Below are 19,570 nucleotides of genomic sequence, written 5' to 3' on the forward strand. Positions count from 1 at the left end.
AGTGTGTAATGAAACACCCACATTTCATCTCCCGTGATGACAGAGTCCACCAACTTCTCCTTGTTGCCTCCCCCCTCACACTGTTGAAGGAACTTGTGAGCACAGTCAAGGCGTTGCTCCTTGTGGCTTTCAGTCAGCATCTGGGGGGACCCAGTGAGCACACACCTTGTGATAACCCAACGTTTCTGTTAAAGTTCTTTCAATTGTACTGTGGGAAGCTTCAGGAATGTGTTCAACAAGTCCACGGACAGTGACCCTCTGATCTTTGAGCAGCTCACTGTTGATCTTCTGGACAATCGCATCTGAAACCTGCGGTCTTCCACTCCATTCTTCATCATGAACTTCTGTGTGACCCTCAGCAAAAAGCCCTGCACCATTTGCAGACATGCTGAACGGACATGCACTCTTCACCGTAAACCTCAGTCAGATGCCTATGAATCTCGACAGGCGGTAACTTCCTTGCATGGAGAAACCGGATTACTACTTGAACCTCCCACTTGGCAGGAGCGGTGATCAACACTTCCATCTCTAGCACCTTCTCGTGAGGCTGTAGCTCATTGGGGACCTTACTTTTGGTACACCCCTTGTAGCATGGTGAGAGGAAGCCAAACTGACAAACTGAAGAAGCTGTCTGGATTCTAAGATCCAACAAAGCAGTGACTGACCATCCACTCCAAGGTCTTTCCAACACAGCTAGTAATGGCAACACTATGATAGCTATTGATGTACGTACATTCACACTGTCAGAGGCAAAGATTCCGTAAGGTCATGCTTAGTATGACAAACCTGAAGGAGGGGCATCCCACCAGAATGTGTCCAAGGCTCCACAGCCACAACATAGTGGTGGCTCGTTACTTACAATGGAACTATGGATTAATTTGGTATGATGGGGTGGTGACACAGGAAAGTGGATTTGTTGGATTTCTTCTGGGAGGAGTGGAAGCAGGAGCACCGTGCAGCAGTATCCTCCTAGACTGTACGGAGTTTGTTAGAAGGGGCAGTATCCCATCAGGTGTTTGTCGATCTCCACGTGAGGAGAGGCCTTATTTGAAACAGCAAATCTGCAACTGGGACCGTCAAATCTAATGTTGAGCGAGTAATTGCTTCTCTAGCTAAACTGTCAGCCAATTCATTCCTTAGGGTATTGATATGGCTTTAACCCAGAGAAAGGCAATATGGCTAAGGTTACAGATAACGTCACAAATAGCAGGTATCACAGGGTGACAACAATAACATCAATGAATACCCTAGAAACTGCTCATTGGGTCAGTACAAATTAAAACATGGTAAAGGATGCTCTGTTAAATAAAGCACAGGGCTCTGTTAATGGCTATCAGCTCCAAGAGGAACAGACGGCAAAAGGTTGTGGGGCAACAAACTTCAGGTCTTTGAAATATATCAGTTATAGTTCATTATCTGGGTACTAACAAACCAAATTGATCAGAGGAATAAAAACTGACACATAGAAAGTGACAGGAAACTGCAAAAGCCCCTGTCATGGAGAGTAAGTAAAATGTGATGATGCCATGGGGTGTCATGAGCAGCATGTAAACTGCAACAAAGTGTTGGTATTTAGAAAAACGCTTGATGGACAATGCCAAATATCTGCCACAATGCCATCCACTTCAAGTGAGGGCTCTCCCCATGGGTGCAACCCAGTCAGAACAAAGCTCACCCTGCATAATGGCTAATGCCTTGACCCCGAGTGCCCCAAACAGACAGGCAGCTACTACTCAGCATGCATGGGGAGGTAACAGCTCAAGCATCAATAATGCATTTCCTGTCAGGGGGCTAGCACCATATGGGTACTTGAGCCCCCCCCACATGGACTGGTTACCAGGATGGATATTGGGAGACATTCCCCTTATGGCCTACACTTAAGTAAACATTTTTAAAAAGATGGAAATCAACTCCAGATGTGGGGACCAAAAGCAAGTCAACTGAAACAGACAGTGTAAAACAAGGTGGGAAAAACCATGTTAGAGATCTTCCGAGTAAGCTAGGTAGTCAGCAAGGAACCTGTTTTAGATATGTCTGAGATATGATATAACTAGAGAGGAAAATTGCAGTACAGGAAAAGAAGAAGTACTGCAGTGGCTTAGGGCCTCATGTCTGCCACACACACACACACACCTGGCAGATCAAAACTGTGTGCCGCACCGAGACTCGAACTCGGGACCTTTTCCTTTCGTGGGCAAGTGCTCTACCAACTGAGCTACCCAAGCACGACTCACACCCCATCCTCACAACTTTACTTCTGCCAGTACCTCGTCTCCTACCTTCCAAACTTTACAGAAGCTCTCCTGTGAACCTTGCAGAACTAGCACTCCTGAAAGAAGATGAAGAAAGTACGAGGTACTGGCAGAAGTAAAGTTGTGAGGATGGGGCGGCGTGAGTCGTGCTTGGGTAGCTCAGTTGGTAGAGCACTTGCCTGCGAAAGGCAAAGGTCCCGAGTTCGAATCTCGGTCCGGCACACAGTTTTGATCTGCCAGGAAGTTTCATACCCTTTGAGTGGTTGACTTTGGGTACAATCCCACCCATATGTCTGCACTCTCCAGCTGAATGACAAATAATTCAGAAGGAAGTGAAGAAGCTGCTTCAATATAAAAGCATTAAGCTGATAAAGCCCTTAGTCTTCCCCTGTGAGCCCCAGGATGAAGGAAGCTGAAATGTGGCCTTCCTGCATCAATTACCAGTGTCTGAACAAAATCAGCAAAATGGCTACATAACTACTGTGAAGAATATATGATTCCTTGCACTGTGTGATTAAAAAAAAAAACTACCCTCATTATGAATGTGCAAAGAGGTTGACTGGAAAAGGACTGCTTTTTCAACAGCTGAAGGCTTCTGAGTTTAAAGTTATACCATTTGGTCTGTGCCATGCTTCACACACTTGTGACAGATGGACAATCTGCTTTGACATATTAAATAGATGACTTGCCTTTGCTACCTGGATGCCATTGCTGTTTTCTTGAATACACTTTAAGAGCATCTAAATGGCCTGACAACTGTGCTTAAGTGCATCCACGATGCAAGTCTTCACCCGAATCCAAGAAAGTGCATATTTGTCAGCCTAGAAATATTTTTTTTTTGTTTAATCTTTGGACGTGCTCCTAGATCTGAGAAGTATTATTATATGACAGAATGCCTTGTAACTGTTTGGACAAGTAGCTAATTCCAATCCAATTTACAAGGGACATGATTCATTGTTGTGATAGACAACCATTCTTTCTACTGGCTGTCAAGTCTGAAGGATTCATCTGGACAATTGGCAAGACAGCACAGTTGTCATGATGCTACGGAAACATGCCGAAGTAGTATACAAAAATATATGCCAACTGCCTTTTACAGGATCCATTGTTGTAGCAACAATCAAAACTGTAGATGAGCAAAAGGGAAAAATCCAGAATTACTGAAGACCATGGAGGCTTCAACAAGGAAGAAGCTATCATAGAGGATTCGGATTAATAGATGGTACATTCTCTGAAAGGAATTTCAATCAAATAGGATGAAAACGGTGTCTCTCAGCACATTTCCAACCAGATATACTGAACCATTTTCAAAGACTTGGTTTCCCCATAGAAGACATCTCCCTCAAAAACTATCATCCTGATGCAAATAAAGGATAGTTTATTACTCTAATAATCATTTTTGAATAAGACCAGCTAAAACCCAACTGGTTGCACTTCATCTTATGCACCATCAGGCATGTTGCAAACTTATCTTATGGCAAGGGATACAACAGTATAAGCAGCCCATCTAAAATATCTTTGAGTCACTCTGGGTCATACTCTGATGTACAAGCAGCCCTGTGAGAATACGAGAAAGGAGGTGGAAGCCAGAAATAATATCCTCTGCAAGATAATTGGTAGTTTGAGGGGCTCCCTACACAAATCCTGTGAACAATGGCACTAGCAACATGTTAGTGCTGCAGAGTATGCGTACCTGATACGGTACAAATCTACCCATTCAAACAAAGTTTAGGAGACCCTAAATGAATTGTGTAGGCTTATTACAGGAAGTTTGAAACTCATGACACTTTTAAAACCCTGCCAGCTTGCAGACATAGTGCAACAGCTGCCAATGCAGAGAGAACAAATCAGTTTTATGAGGAAACCCATCCATTATATGGGCACATTCCAGTGCCTCACAGGACCTGTTCTTAAAATCAACAAAAGATTTTTCACAGAAATTGTTCAAGTTTGTGCATCAACAAACTCACAAGCTAACAATGATGCAGAAGAACTATACAAAGAGTAACTGAAGGTGGTAAATGACAAACACCCATCAAAAATGATAAAAGGAGATGTAAATGCAGCAGTAACACACATGCTAAAGAATGTTTAGCCAGAAAGAAACTTTGCATACAATACCTGAAATGGTAAGTTATGAGTAAGTATAATTTGCTGAGAAGAAAATCAAGTTTTTCCTTAGCACATGCTTCGATGAAAGCAAATAGAAAACTGACTTGGCAAGAATCAAATGAGACTAAAAATAAAAATGACACTATTTTATCAAATAATAAAGAAACTGCAAAGAACATGACTGTCCTAAACCATTTTCTAGTTGCATGTGATTGTTGGCTCTTAAGAAGCAGAATTAAAATAGAGAAAGCTAGAAAGGAAGACTTCTCAGAAAGGGAATCAGAAAAGGAGATTACAAAGATTTATCTAAGAATACGTTTATGCAAAGAGTTCATTTTAGAAAGTTTAGATTATACAGTCAGGTGAACCAGGCACTCACTCAATGAAATTTGTTACTGTACGCAAAGAGCAAAAGATGCTGCAAATACAAATGAAGCAAAAGCAACACAAATCTCAAACAGAAATATGCTGCTCTTAAGAGGAAGATAAAAGTTTTGAACAAACAATAATATGTACACAATCCATCATGCTGAATTTAAGAAAACTGTCCATAAATGTCTTCATGAGGTTGTCAAAAGTTGAAACAAAATTTTGGTAAGAGAAAGAATGAAAAGCAGTACGAGTATCAAGAAAATAAAAACTTAGTAAATTTCCTGACAGACTGCAACTGTGTGTGGGCTGTGACTTGACTCTGGAATCTTGCCTTTCACAAACACTGCTATTAGTGATTGAGCTATCCAGGCACAATTCTAAGAAATTTGGAATGCAAGAGGACGGTATTGCCACATGTGAAGCTGCAAGGACAGGTCATGTGGCTAAGAGCTTTGTCTGTAATGGTCAGGTTCCAGTCCAGTACACAGTTTTATCCTACAAGGAAATTTCAAAACAGCGCACACTGCCACAGAGTGAAAGATTCATTCTAGACTTTTGTTTGGATCAACGTCACACTCTGGAAGAAAGTTATCAAAACAGAAATATCCAAATTATTTACAGAATGTTCGTGGAAAAAGTGGAATAATGCTGTAATTGATGACTAACTGAAACCCTCAGCTGCCGACAGATGTTGTTGATATACCTCGATGAGGACAGCTGAAAATGTGTGCCCCGACCGGGACTCTAACCCGGGATCTCCTGCTTACATGGCAGACGCTCTACCCATCTGAGTCATCGAGGACACAGATGAATAGCGCGACTGCAGGGACTTATCCCTTGCACGCTTCCCATGAGACTCGCATTCCCAACTGTCCACAATTCTACATATGTAATGTACCTTATAGACATTTGCCCATTCACTCATTACTCGCGCACGTCGCGCTATTCATCTGTGTTCTCGGTGGCTCAGATGGATAGAGCGTTTGCCATGTAAGCAGGAGATCCCGGGTTCGAGTCCCGGTCATGCCACACATTTTCAGCTGTCCACATCAAGGTATATCAACAACACCTGTCGGAAGCTGAGGGTTTCAGTTAGTCATCATTTATTCCAGGGAAAAGCTGCACGGTCATCAACAGTATTCTGTTCTTTCGAGAACAGTTACTGTCTTCATATATAATGCTGTAATTGTTCTACCTCACAAGAAATGGGACAGCAAGGCTTAGAAAATAAAATAAAAGCTATAGACCCATCTGCCTTCTCTCTGTAATGGTCACAACAGCCACTATGATTACTACCAACCTCACAGGAAATGCGTAGGAAATCCAGCACCGAAGCTCACACACACAACAAAAAATGAGGAAGGGGGGAGGAAGAAGTGGGGGTAGTGAGGGGGGGGGGGGGGGCATGGAAATCAAATACATTGCACCCTATGGGGCAGAACAATAGCAGGAGTAACCTGATGATGGTATGTTAATGCAGTTGAGAATTCATTCTACGACAACCAACCAATCTGGTTGCATGCTCAAGAGACTTTCAAGCAGTATATTTGCTAGGAAGATCTATGAACATGCATAGGATTACAGTAAAAAAAATGATTTTTAATCAGGCAAAGGAACAAGTTGTCTTGAGCAGAGGACAAAAGTACAATGGGTCACTTCCACGTAATTAACAAAACTATACAACAGACACTGAGAATGAATTACCACTCTGTCTGGGTGAAACAAAATTTGTGAAATCTCAACTCAATTTCAATAAAATCTGTACTGACAGCCTTTGTAAACAGAGCAGTGATTAAGGATTTGTTAGTAAGAAGCAATTTTTTAAATGGAACATACACTCATGAACCAAAACATTATGACCAGTGTAGATATGAGTGGTGTGCAACAGAACAAACACTACTCGTGATGAAGCAGTAGTGAAGGCGACTGTTCTAGAGAAGTGCAGGATCTGGGAACGAGTCCCGGTCCAGCACAAATTTTCATCTTTCACCGTTGCATTGCCGCAATGCCCTGTATGGCTGGAAGTCATTATTTCCTTCCTATCTCTTTCCACCCCATTTCCTTTCCATTCTTTTCACCTCATTTATTCACGATTATAACAACTGCCCACCACGATACTGAATGTGCCTTGTGGTGTTGTGGACATGCAACACAGTAATAAATTGATAGAATATGGATATGGGAATTGGGAATCAGTTTAGCAACTATTGTAGACAATAAGGTGTTAGGCGTCCACACCTCAACACAAAACGTGGAGATTGGAGGCTTACCCACTCTGTAAAGCAGGATAGACTGCGATCAGTTACAGCTTTCACACCACATTGCAATGATTGTTCAGGAACAAGTGTTTCAGAGCACAGTTTAGTGCACATTGTTGAACATGGGGCCCCACAGCAGACAGCCCATATCTTTTCTAATACCCAATGGCATAATGAATCATGCTTTCCATGGGCAAGGGATCATTTAGTTTGACTATGGATCAACGGAAACATGTTGCATGGTTGGATGAATTACATGTCTTGTTACACCTAGTCGATGGTCATGCCTGGTCACATCATCAACCAGGCAAATGGCTGCTCAAAATGTGCACCACACTACTGACACAGGCTGGTGAGAGCAACATTATGCTACAGGGGATTTTCCCTGGGATTCCATGGAGCCTGTAGTAATAAAGCCAACCATCTGTATACCTTCATTGTTATACCCACCCTAACAGCTATATCATACAACATGATAACTGCATGTATCACACGGCCAGATTGGTACTACAGTGGTTTGAGCAGCATGCCAGTAAATTCATATTGATGGTAATGAATTCTTCCTTCATTGGGGACCACAGTCATGTAGAACTTTTTGAATTAAGTTACCAAAATTTGACTGTATATTACTATTCATTTATTGCACACAATGGTAATTTCAGCTTCGTGCAAGGTGAAACATCACAAAATGTCAGACACGACTGCATGCCAATGACATGTCGTCATCAAAATAACGTTATTTTGATGTAGTGAAGCAGTTGTTTAAGTCATTAGTGTTGTGGTGCACAGAATGTCTGGCAACTGGATGGTGAATCTTCGGAGTCTTTCATGGTGGCGCATCTGAATAAAATCATCTCAGTTTTGTGTAAATGGACACAAAGTTTGAGAACAAGAGTGTCTTGGCTCATACATCAACATACTGGGATTCTGTTATAAAAGAAGCAGCTGAGATTAGAATGAACAGCAATAATTTTAACCAGAGGTACATGCTGGGGAGGGCTTTGGATGTTGAAAGGAAGCAACAATGGATGCTCAACACTTGTAGGGAGGCGAGAGTGGCAGTTTCAAACGTGGCGCTGGCTTCTTGTGGCATCTGATGTCACTCAGTCTTGCAGAGAGCTGGAGCTGCTATGAGCTGCTCAACTCATCTTCTGCACACCCATTGTTTTGGCCCTCTCCAATTGGTGCCAGTGCCCATAATTGTGGGTACATAAGTGGAAAATCGTGTCAGCCCCAGCAGTTTGTAGTTTTACTCCTGACAATGGCAGAGATAGCCATCAAAAGCTTGAGAATTTTATTTGAACTGACACAGCCTGAAAATCGAGAAGATTTTACTCAATTTGATAGTGATTTTGTGGTTTGTCACAGTTTGGCAGTGGCTATTATTGTAAGTGGACAGTTTGTTACTCGTCATGCCCACATAGAATGCTGTATAGTAATTGCAGCATAGCTGACGTAAGAGATGGCTACTTTCACACGTGGCCCAGCCTTTTATTGGGTAGGAGATGCCAGTGACTGGACTGCAGTAGGAGGTGTTGGGTATATCTACGGCATATGTCTTGCACCTTGGTCAATCCCAAGGGACTGACCCATTGGGTGCAGTATTGGGAGCAGGATTGGAGTGGAGATGGACAAGGATACTCTATAGATTGAGTGGGCAGCAGAACACTACTGTGGGTGATGTGGGTAAGGTATCTCTCATCTAGAGCATGATGAGAAGTAGTCAAAGTGCTCGTGACTGATGTGGTTGAGCTTTTCAGGATCAGGGTGGTATTGTCTGATTAGAGGAGTGCCGGCCTGTGGCTGGATAACAGTGTTACTGGTGTCAGAGGAGGAGATTGTGCAGGACACCTGGTTATTGATGAGCTGGATAGGATACTGTCTGCCAATAAAGTTACCGATATATTTCAACAACTACTGTTTCCCACTGCCAGGTCCAAAGATGCCAAGGCTGTATGTAAGACCTCTTATAACATGGAACAGGTGACAGCTGTCAAAGTGGAAGTACTGTTGGTGGTTGGCAAAGCTTGATATGAACGGACATATTTATGGAGTCCGTTTGAGAGATGGAGATCAACATCTCGGAAAGTGGCTCGTTGAGCTGAGAATGACCGAGTGAAGCAGATTTTGGAGTAGGTGTTACGGTTATGCAGGAAAGAGCAAAGGTTGTCCCTGCCATGAATCCAGATCATGAAAACGTCATCAATGACTCTGGACCAGAGAAGGGGTTTAAAGTGTTGATTGGATAGGAAGGATTCCTCCCCATGGACTTTAAGTTGGCACAGGATGGTACCATGCAAATACCCATGGCAGTGCCACCAATTTGTTTACAAATTTGGATTTATAAAGTGTAATAACTGAGTCAGGAAATGGTTTGCTAGGAGGATTAGGAAAGAGGTGGCAACACCAAACCCACCAGCTCTTTCTTAATCCTTCGAGCCAACCATGACTCAATTATTTCACTTTCAAAAGACAAGTCTATAATCAAACATGTACCAATAACCTTACTAGAGCCTTTACTGGCAAACAATATCCTATTCAACTCATCCATAAATTTGTATCCCGTGCCACCTCCTCATTAACACCAATAACCTGGTTAATCAGCCACAGCCTAGCATTTCTCTAATCACACAGTATCACCCTGGCACTGAAAAGCTCAACCACATCCTTCACCAGGGCTTCAATTATATCTCATCATGCTCTGAGATGAGAGATATCTTACCCACATCACCCTCAGCAGTGTTCTGCTGACCATCAAGTCCTTGCCCATCCCTACTCCAATCCTGCTCCCAACACTGCACCGCATGAGTCAATCCTCTGCGCCTGACCCAGATGCAAGACATAAGCCGTACATACACCCACCACCACCTAATGCAGTCCAGTCACAGGCATCTTCTATCCAATAAAAGGCAGAGCCACATGTGAAAGTAGCCATGTTATGTATCAGCTATGCTGCAATTACTGTACAGCACTCTGTGTGGGCATGACAATTAACTAATAGTCCACTTGCAGTAATGGCTACTGCCAAACTGTGGCAAACCGCAAACTTCACCATCAGTTTGCCAAACATGGTGTGCACTGCAACACTAATTACTTCAAGAGCTGCCTCACTACATGGGCCATTTGGACACTCCCTTTCAGCACAAGTTTCTCTGCACTATGCAGGAGGGAGTTCTCTCTCCATCATATCCAGTGCTCTTGTATTTCCCCTGGCCTAAATGTCTGCTAACTTGCTTCCCACTTCCTTACCTCACCTTCTCCCTTCTGCCCACACTACTACTTCCCCATCCAGATTGCACACTATCTTCTCCCATCACTCCCCCCCCCCCCCTCCGTATCTCCCTCTTCACCACTACCTTCCCCCCCCCCCCCTCCTCCTTTGCCTCTCTTCTATCCCTTATATTCTGTACCCTCTGAACTCCTTTCATCTTGCTACACAGCTGCTGGAGTCATCTAGTTAAATACCTGCCTCACACTACCCTCCTACCCCCTCCTTGCTGTGTGCATCCTTCCCTACACCCTCCCTGCCCCCTTCATTTACCTAGCCAACTGCTTTCTATAATCGATATTCAATAATCAGTCTTGTGGTAACTGGAAGAGTAAGTGAGAGAGAGAGAGAGAAAGAATCTACTTTTACTAGAAAAACACCAAGATCTCAAAAGCTGTTTTCTATTATGTGTTTCTGTGCACCTTGCACCAGTCCTCTATAGAAGAATGGTTGCCATTCCCTTATTTTATAAATAAATCTTCTAGTATAATAGTTGGCTTTCAGAGGTTCACATTATCAACAGTGTAATGATATCATCTGATATCATACTAAGAGTGGAAAAGTTGATGTCTTGATTTTGGAGCCCAGAATAGTCAGTGTTCCACAACTTCCACTAATAACATACCCAGACTTACATTGGGGGGTAAAAGTTTGATAATTACATGTGTGGTTGTGGACTTTTCCACATTTAGGCAGGAGAGTTCAAATAGTTTCCTCAAATGATCCAGTAACTTGTTCTGCCTTTCAAATTAAATTAAAGAGAACTGACGAGAATATTCACAGTTCTACCAATGAGGTATCAAAAATAGGCGAATCTTGCTGTAATCAGTTACATCACCGAATACTGAAAATGCTGACATCAGCTTCCTTCGGGAACAAAATTGAGATTCCGGCGGAAGTGAAATTCCAAACGTTCCTCTCCTTCTCTGTTGCAATGGGACATTAGATCCTTGTTAGAATTTGCAATAATTCCCATGAAATATTAAACTGCTATTTGAATTATGTCTCCTGCAGGAAATGGACACCATATATCTCTCCATGAACTCATTTTGATCTTCTCCATATAACACAAGGTTTTGTGAAATTAGTTACAGAGTTAATCAACAATTTAATCAACTGTCCCAGCTCCCAGAAAAGTTTCAAGGCTTTGAGAAAGTACTCTTGACACCCTTCTAGCACAAATGTTACAAGCAATTTTTTTTCCCAAAGGCCCATTACAAATGTGCATAACTACATGAATATAATGCAGATTTCAACTGAATTGTTCGCCTAACACAACATAGCAACCAACATTTTTGTCAGAAGTGGGTTAGAGCTGTAATTGTGTTGTATCCTAAATCTACTGGTTAAATTGTTTCTGTCTCACCCCCCCCCCCCCTTCTTTACCACTGTCAAACTACAATGTTCTATGTTGCAGTGGCCAATGTTTTAAGTTAAGAGATCATGGATGAAACACCAAATATTGTGGTAACAAGTAGAGTTCAAAAGTGCTTGAATAAAGGAAGAACGTCATTATTTGGGAGTGAAAGAACAATAAATGCAAGACACTCGGTGATAATGGATGCCCTTGCATTTAGAGGAAAATTGGTTCTCTTCTTGCAAAATTGCCATCTGATTTTGTGAGTTGAATAACATTTTAACTGCCACACGTAATGAAAAAAGTTCCATGTAATATGTATAGCCACAAAATTGTATCTTTTAAATACTTTCAGAATTCTAATATAGTAGTATAAAACTTAAATGTAACTTTCCTAATATTACTTTTATCAATATTTCACTGCTGTAGACAAGAAATTCCTCATAACAGGGCACAGTTTCCAACTATATGGTGACTTTGGCCTCCAAAGAGGTACAAAAGATCATTTCATGTCTATTACCCAGATGATTGGATTGCTGTCAGTGCCAGTGCCAAGAACAATGGGTACCCTGCCTGCAAGGTGGAATGAAGAGGATTTCAGGCATCTCAGTGCACCAGACCAAGGACTACATAGGAGCTCATCCAACATAACTGAGCATTGCAACACAGTCGCTTCTTTCAATTGACATACGAACGTCAAAATGGCAGAAATTGAGATAAGCGATCATAGAATAGAAAAGCAATTACAATCACTTAGTAGTGGAAAGGTGTCAGCACCAGATGAGATACCTATAAGATTTTACAAAGATTATGTGAAAGAACCTGCTCCCCTTCTAATTTATCATACATCGCTTGAGCAACAAAGGGCACTCAGTGATCGGACAAAAGCAGATCATTTCCATTTTTAAGAAGGGCTGCATGACATATGCACACAATTATAGACCTATATCATTGATCAATATGTTACAGAATTATGGAACATGTTTTATGTTCAAGAATTATGACGTTCTTGGAGAAGGAAAATCACCTCCATAAAAAACAATGTGGAGTCCACAAACAGAGATCCTGCAAAACTCAACCCACTCTGTTCCTCCATGACATCCACAGTGACATAGACAATGGCACTCAGGTTGATGCCGTGTTCCTTGACTTCAGGAACACATACAACACCATCCTGCACTACCATTTAATGATAAAAATACGAGTTATCAAGCATTGTAGCATTTTTGCAACTTGATTCAAGACGATTTGCAGAATGACCTCCAGATAATTGATGAATGGTGCAGGCTCTGGCAGTTGATCCTGAACATAAATAAATATAACATGTTGTGCATATTAGGAAACTAAATACACTACTGTATAGCTACACTATTGATGACAAACAGCATCTGCTGCAAAATATCTAGTTGTAACTATCTGGAGTGACCTCAAGTCGAATGACCATATAAACAGTTGGAAAAGTAGATGCCAGACTCAGATTCATAGGAAGAATCTTATGGAAATGTAGCTCGTCCATGAAGTGAAGGGCTTTAAGGTGCTTACTTGCCCCCATTCTTGAGTACTGTTCATGTATCTGGGATCCCTACCAGATAGGGCTGAAAGAAGAGATAGAGAAGATCCAATGAAGAGTGACATGTTTCGTCACGGGATCGTTTAGTCGGCACGAGAATGTTACGGGGATGCTTAACAAACACCACTGGCAGACATTACAAGAGAAGCATTGTGCATCACAGAGAGATTTATTATTGAAATTTGGTGAGAACACTTTCCAGGAAGAGTCTGACAACATATTACTTCCCTCTACATGTGTGGAGAAACTTCAAGAAATTAGAGCCAATACAGAGGCTTACTGACAGTCATTCTTCCCATGTGCTATTTGTGAGTGGAATAGGGTTGGAGGGCTCAGTGGTTCAAAAAGTACCCTCCGGCACACACAATTAGGTGGATTGCGGAGTATGATGTATATGTAGATAGATGTCTGGCAACAAATTTCATCTGATGACACAACTACTCTAATAAAAATCATAATTATAACATCCTGCAACTGTGTGTTTGTCAAAGCATACAGAGAGACTGACAGGTACTGGAGAAAAAGAAATATGCCACCAGCTAACATTTCAGTTTTCCCTCTCTTGTGTGATAAACTTTTGCCAATGGAAAGTGTCCAGAAGAAAGACTTGCTTCATGTGTGTTAGTACATACCTGCTGAAAAACAGGATTTCTATTAGCAGCTACCTAGTTAATAGTGAAATTTAATATTGCTCAGTGAAAATGCACTGACTGAGTTCTGCAAATGTAATGCAGCATGTATGTGATGCAGATAATTGGAATGGAAATAATGCGAAATTATTTCAGTGTCTTCTGCTGCTGATGTGTGTGCATTGCCATATACATTATGGCTTTTGACTTGTTTTGTTCTATTTCCTCAAAATAAGCTTTCCATTTCTGTAGTGAGGAAGGGGGGAAAAAAAGTTAAAGTGTTTCAGCAGTACAACATTGTAACTGCGTATATACAATATTGTTCATCCAAGGAAAGTGAATTTGCACTATTTTTTCAAATATAAAAATGCAGTTGTGTAATGACAGCCACAAAGATAAGCAGAATGGTGTTTTACCTCATATAGACTGCCTGACTCAAGAAAGACCAAATAGGTAAGTATAAAATAGCTTTTATTGTTCTCACGCAAAATTTGATTTTTGTTTCCTAGAACATTGTTTGTGTGTCCAATTTAATTGGTTATAGAATTACGGAGCACTTTTTTTACATGAAATAGAGGCAGTCCATTCATGAAAACCAGAATACCAGTACCCAGATTAGAGTGCAATTCCTTCACTTTTTGAAGGCATCTGATATATTTCTGTACTTCCACATTGTGAACAGAATATGGGCTTATGAAATATCATATCTATTTTGTGATCAGACTGAAAATTTTGTTGCCGACAGAACTGGATCATAATGGGAAAAGTGATTTGTGAAATTAGATTTGAGACTACTCCCATGGAGTGCTACAGAAACATTACTGCTCACAATATGCAAGGTGAAGCCAAATTCTACACACAAAATACTGGGAGTTGTTTACTGACAGTTTTCAAGTTTTCTTGGCATAAAGGACCAACAATCTCCAGCAGCTCATAACAGAATTACTGCATTTCATTTGATTTTTTACCCTCGTTTATCCCTGCACCTGTATTGTGTTGGAAAGATCTGCACAACACCCAAGACTGAGTTTCTTATTTGAAAACAAACTTGTTCCATGCACTGACAGTATTTGCTCTTGACAATAGTAATGCTCACTTTACTTTTTACCCAAAATCTTTCCTTCAGTGCTGCCTGGTTCTGTCTCAGGTTTGATTTACTGGCAGCAATAGTGGTATGTTAACAATGACAGACAGCATTATGGATAAGTTTACTTATTAAGAGTTGACCAATGTGTACCCTGTGCAAGAGTTCATTGAATCCAATGGCACTATGCTGAGCTGTTTGCACAATAACAGCAACCATATCACAGTACTTTTGCATCTGTCCAAAGATTGTTGATGAACTCTGTGTTTTGTATTGTGTGTTTTGGTGATTGCATATTACAAACTTTTTCCCTGTGTCCGAGGTATTTTCACAGAAACAGAGGTGACTGGTATAACAAACTGAATAAATCGTAATTACATTATTACTACATAATTACACTCCAATCCACGAACGATGGAGGTTCGTGCATGTTGAGGCACAGGCGGGAATTGCATTATTGGCAATTCCAAACCACATTTGCGGTACACACATGCACGTGCTTTCTGATTGAAGGAAGCATATTCCTGAAAATTGTGTTTCTCAGTTGCTACTGCAGAATTTATCACTTACCACCACTATCAGTGACGACAACTCGCAACAAATGAAATAGAAATTCATTAAACAACTTGCTACGATCACATTTAATGCTTGCATTAGCCACGGCATTAACAGCAGAGCGCTCACAATGCTACTGAATGCTCATTGACTTTCGGAGAATGCGTGACGTACGTGCACAGAACAAGCCTAAACTCCAACTGCCATCGTTCACGATTCCAACTATAGTCACTGGACAACGGTGGTCCATATAGGGTTGTCTCAATGTCATAAATTTGTAGCTAAAAGCCAGTTCATGGTGCGGGGACTAGAACCTGACACCAAACATAGACAAATGCAACACTGTATACAGATATGGGAAGTGATCCGCTGTTTGATAAGATCGACACAGTCACTGGAAACATTCACATCTCTTAAATATATGGACCACATGAAACTTGTTGTAAGAAAAGCAGATGCCAGGAAATTCATTGGAAGAATTCCAAGAAAATTTAATTCACTGTCAAAGGAGGTAGCTTAAAACACCTCCAGTCAACTGATATTGTTGAGAGCAATCTGCGATCCTTATTGATAACATTACCAAAGGAGACACACATGGCCCAGTGTAAGTCTGTACATTCCATCACACGTTCACTCAGTAAATGCAAGTGCATCACTGAGAACTTCCCTGAACTCCAGTAGCAGATGCTACACGAAGGAATATGCATCACGGAGAAGTTTAATGTTACAATTTTGAGGAGTCTACATTCCAGGAACGGCCAAGCTATGTATTACTCTGCCCTATATATCTCACAAAATGATCAACAATAACATCAGATAAATTGATGTGCATACAAAGGCATAGCAACAGTCCCTTCTTCCAACACAAACATTTGCAAATAGATATATGAGAGAGTAATGCGGCATATTGAGTACACTTCCCCATCACAAGGTGGTTTGAGGAATAATAATACAGATGTAAAAGAATCTCAGCAGTTGGGCAGCACTGTATCCACTGTAGAGCCACATCCATGTCACCAACTGCAGAATGATACACTCTGACTTCAACAGAGTGCAATAAAGGCTTCCTTTTTCAACTGCCATACTGACGTTTCAATGTAATTATGCACTGCATTCATAATGTAACATACCCATCTCTGCATGGTTCGCAGATATTCCAAAATCAGTAAATTTCCTGTACAGTATCCCAGCCATATTTTTCAGCATTCACTTTCGTGTGTACCTTTTAGATATGGCTCCGATCAGTGCAGGTAGACAAAGGAAGATCTCTGCAAAAGTTATATATTGGAATCCCCCCCCCCCCCTTCTGCTTTTTTCAATATGATGTGGACATACACATTATGCTTTGGTACCGGTCATCGATTTGTTTCCACAATCCAACTTTCTGCTTTCACATTTGTTGGCTTCACCAACTCTCCATCAAATTGTCACTTTTCAACCTAAGGTAGGCCTCGGGCTGTCCTACAGATCAGTTTGTCACAACTACCAAGACTTCGGTGGGGGATGAACGGTGGTCCAATACATAACTTTAGCTGAAGAACTCAAGAGAGTGAAAATTATCAATCACTACCAGTGCACAATGACTAGTAAGTGAGGGAAATTGAGCATAATAAGGAATCAATTGTGGAGAATGATTAAGTAGCTGAAGTGGATTCCCTGCCCAGTGTTTAAGGACAATTCACAAACTTACAAGAGTTGGCATGAAATTTTGTTACCACATGTCCCACAGGCCAAACTATGTATGTTAGATTTGAGTCCAAAAACTTTGTAGGACATATGCTGGGGATGATACGGTTCAGTCATGGCGACCTTCACAATTATACATGCAAACGCAAATGTCAGAGCTACCATCCTTAGGCACACGTTTTAACACATGGCAATGCTCTACATCACTAAATTTCAATGAATGGTTTAAGTGACATTTTGATGACATAATGGATAAAAGACTGGAGGTATCAGCAGGTTCAGTATATCCCTTGTATTTTGCTACCCATACACAATTTCTTTATCATCATCCTCCAAGAACTAACCACTTAAACTTATTTTGTTGGTTGTGTGTTATTTTCTGTTGGTATATCAACAATGATGAGATTGTTCCTAGGTTGGCTAGTCAGTTCGAGTGACAACACATGGTTTATTACGAAATATATGTGCATCTAATGAAAACTTATATGCCTAGTTGAGCTTAATTAAATTCTACCGTCCTTGTAAACCCAATTGCACATTTTTTCTCTCTGGCTTTAGTGTTTGATGGCCAAACTTCCTGAGGTGTTGCTCATTTAGCCCCACAAAGAGGGCATGTAGAGAAAAATGCAGATGTAATAGCCAGAAATGCCAGTGTTAGAAGAAACAAAGATCAACAAACCAATCCAAGAAGAGATTATGATCTTGGCAACAGTAAGCACATCAGGAAAAGTTGCAAATCCTGATAAGTTCCTTTTATATTTTTCCACACTGTAACAGAACAGTAGGTTGTACATGTCATCTTGTTGTCCTTATTAACATGGGCCTAACAACACAAATTCCCAAATATAAATGGCTTACAGAATGGTGATAAATTCAGTTCTTCAAATTAAATTGCATGGTTCCACAGGAAAACTAATGTGAACCTTTATTTCCAGTATATCTTAATAAGAAAACAGTAAAAAAAAAAACTTGGCGATTCATTTAAACCTTTAAAACCATAATCAGAACTATTTTTTATGATGGTACATTCTCTTCATTAACATTTTCATCTGTGACAATTATTACACCAAGAACGCCGAATACAAACTATGTTGTTAAAACAGGACCTTAACAAATTTTATAACATGAACAGTGCAAAGAGGAAGACTTTGGTGCACATATGTCCCATGGTAAAATGCCAAACAAGTAAGTTAGTGTCATTTAGTAAACTTCAAGGGGCAAATCAGGCAAAATGTGTGTGAAGGTTTGCAACACACATAGGGAATATTTGATAAATTACTGCAGTATGAAGCAATGGCATTTCTTTTGTCAACTGCAGGATGGAACTTACATTTCAACGCCTGTTTTACTGAGAGCACGTACACATTATAACATAACAGCTGGCACTAATCTGGGGGCGAGTTGCGGTTGTACATCATCCAGACTGACTCGTGTAAAACGTAAAATAATAGCGAACAGCTGCTATGTATAAAACTCTTACACTGTTTTTGTATATCCTCAATATTAAATAACACGTAATTTGCAATGCAACAGTCTCTCAACGATGTCAACAACACTAAAATACATCACATCAGAAACACACACCTGAGCTAGGTGACCTAGATTTTAAATGTTCGGCAAGTTCTATAAGCTTCTTCCAGTTTCCTTCTTCTCTTCCTTTCACAATATCTGCTTCGATTCGAACCCAGTTTCTGCTCTTTCCTGTCATTGCTCTCACTTACACACAACATCAGATGGTAACCACTACAAACATTACTACTACCCAAATCGCTTACACATATCGGCCGCCAACCACTACTCAAGTACAAAGATCATCATATGACATACTATCGACTCTTTCTAGCAGACGATGAAACGAATGATACGACTCAGATTCTATAGACTTTACTGTGTCTAACAAACATGTTACATCATTGATTTAGTGTACGAGAGACTTTTCGGCTTAAAATTATTATAGATTATGCGTGAAATACAATATTTACTATCAATTAACAACAAAACCTGATTTTTTTCTGCTCAATTGATCAGATCATCATTTCTGTACAACAGAGTTTCATACTCTTTCATTCGAAATATAACTGTCTGCGAACTGTTCAATATACTTCCTAAATATTCAGGGGGTACACTTTGATGTAATAGAAGCGTTCGCAGGAGCGACTCGGGTGGCTTAGTGATTAGCACACTAAATGACTAGAAGTAAAATAAAATAACAGTACCACTATAAATCATTTTCCAAGTGAACAAAATGTAACAAAATAGATATTTGAAAAAAAAATTGGGTATCAGAAATCAACCACAGTGAAATGAAAAGAAAAAGATTCTCGATAACTATATAGAAAACGTACGCAAGAAACTTGAAGGTATCTCCACCTGTAAAAATGTGTATAAAAGTCTATTACGTTAGCAAAAAAATCCCACTCGTGAGGA

At 40.6% G+C, this 19,570-nt stretch overlaps 1 protein-coding gene across 1 annotated transcript in view; it reads right to left on the reverse strand.

The window, feature by feature from the left end:
* The window catches only part of LOC126470017 (tetratricopeptide repeat protein 7B-like), a gene marked incomplete in the record, with an annotated part of 205,659 nt that extends 186,727 nt beyond the window's left edge, over positions 1-18,932 (reverse strand). Inside the window, 1 exon segment of the mRNA XM_050097494.1 lies at positions 18,728-18,932. Within this exon segment, the coding sequence (XP_049953451.1) occupies positions 18,728-18,851 (124 nt within the window).
* Positions 18,933-19,570: the final 638 nt, after the last annotated feature.

The sequence above is a fragment of the Schistocerca serialis genome, chromosome 3 (assembly GCF_023864345.2).
Source record: "Schistocerca serialis cubense isolate TAMUIC-IGC-003099 chromosome 3, iqSchSeri2.2, whole genome shotgun sequence".
Classification (NCBI taxonomy): Eukaryota; Metazoa; Arthropoda; class Insecta; order Orthoptera; family Acrididae; genus Schistocerca; species Schistocerca serialis.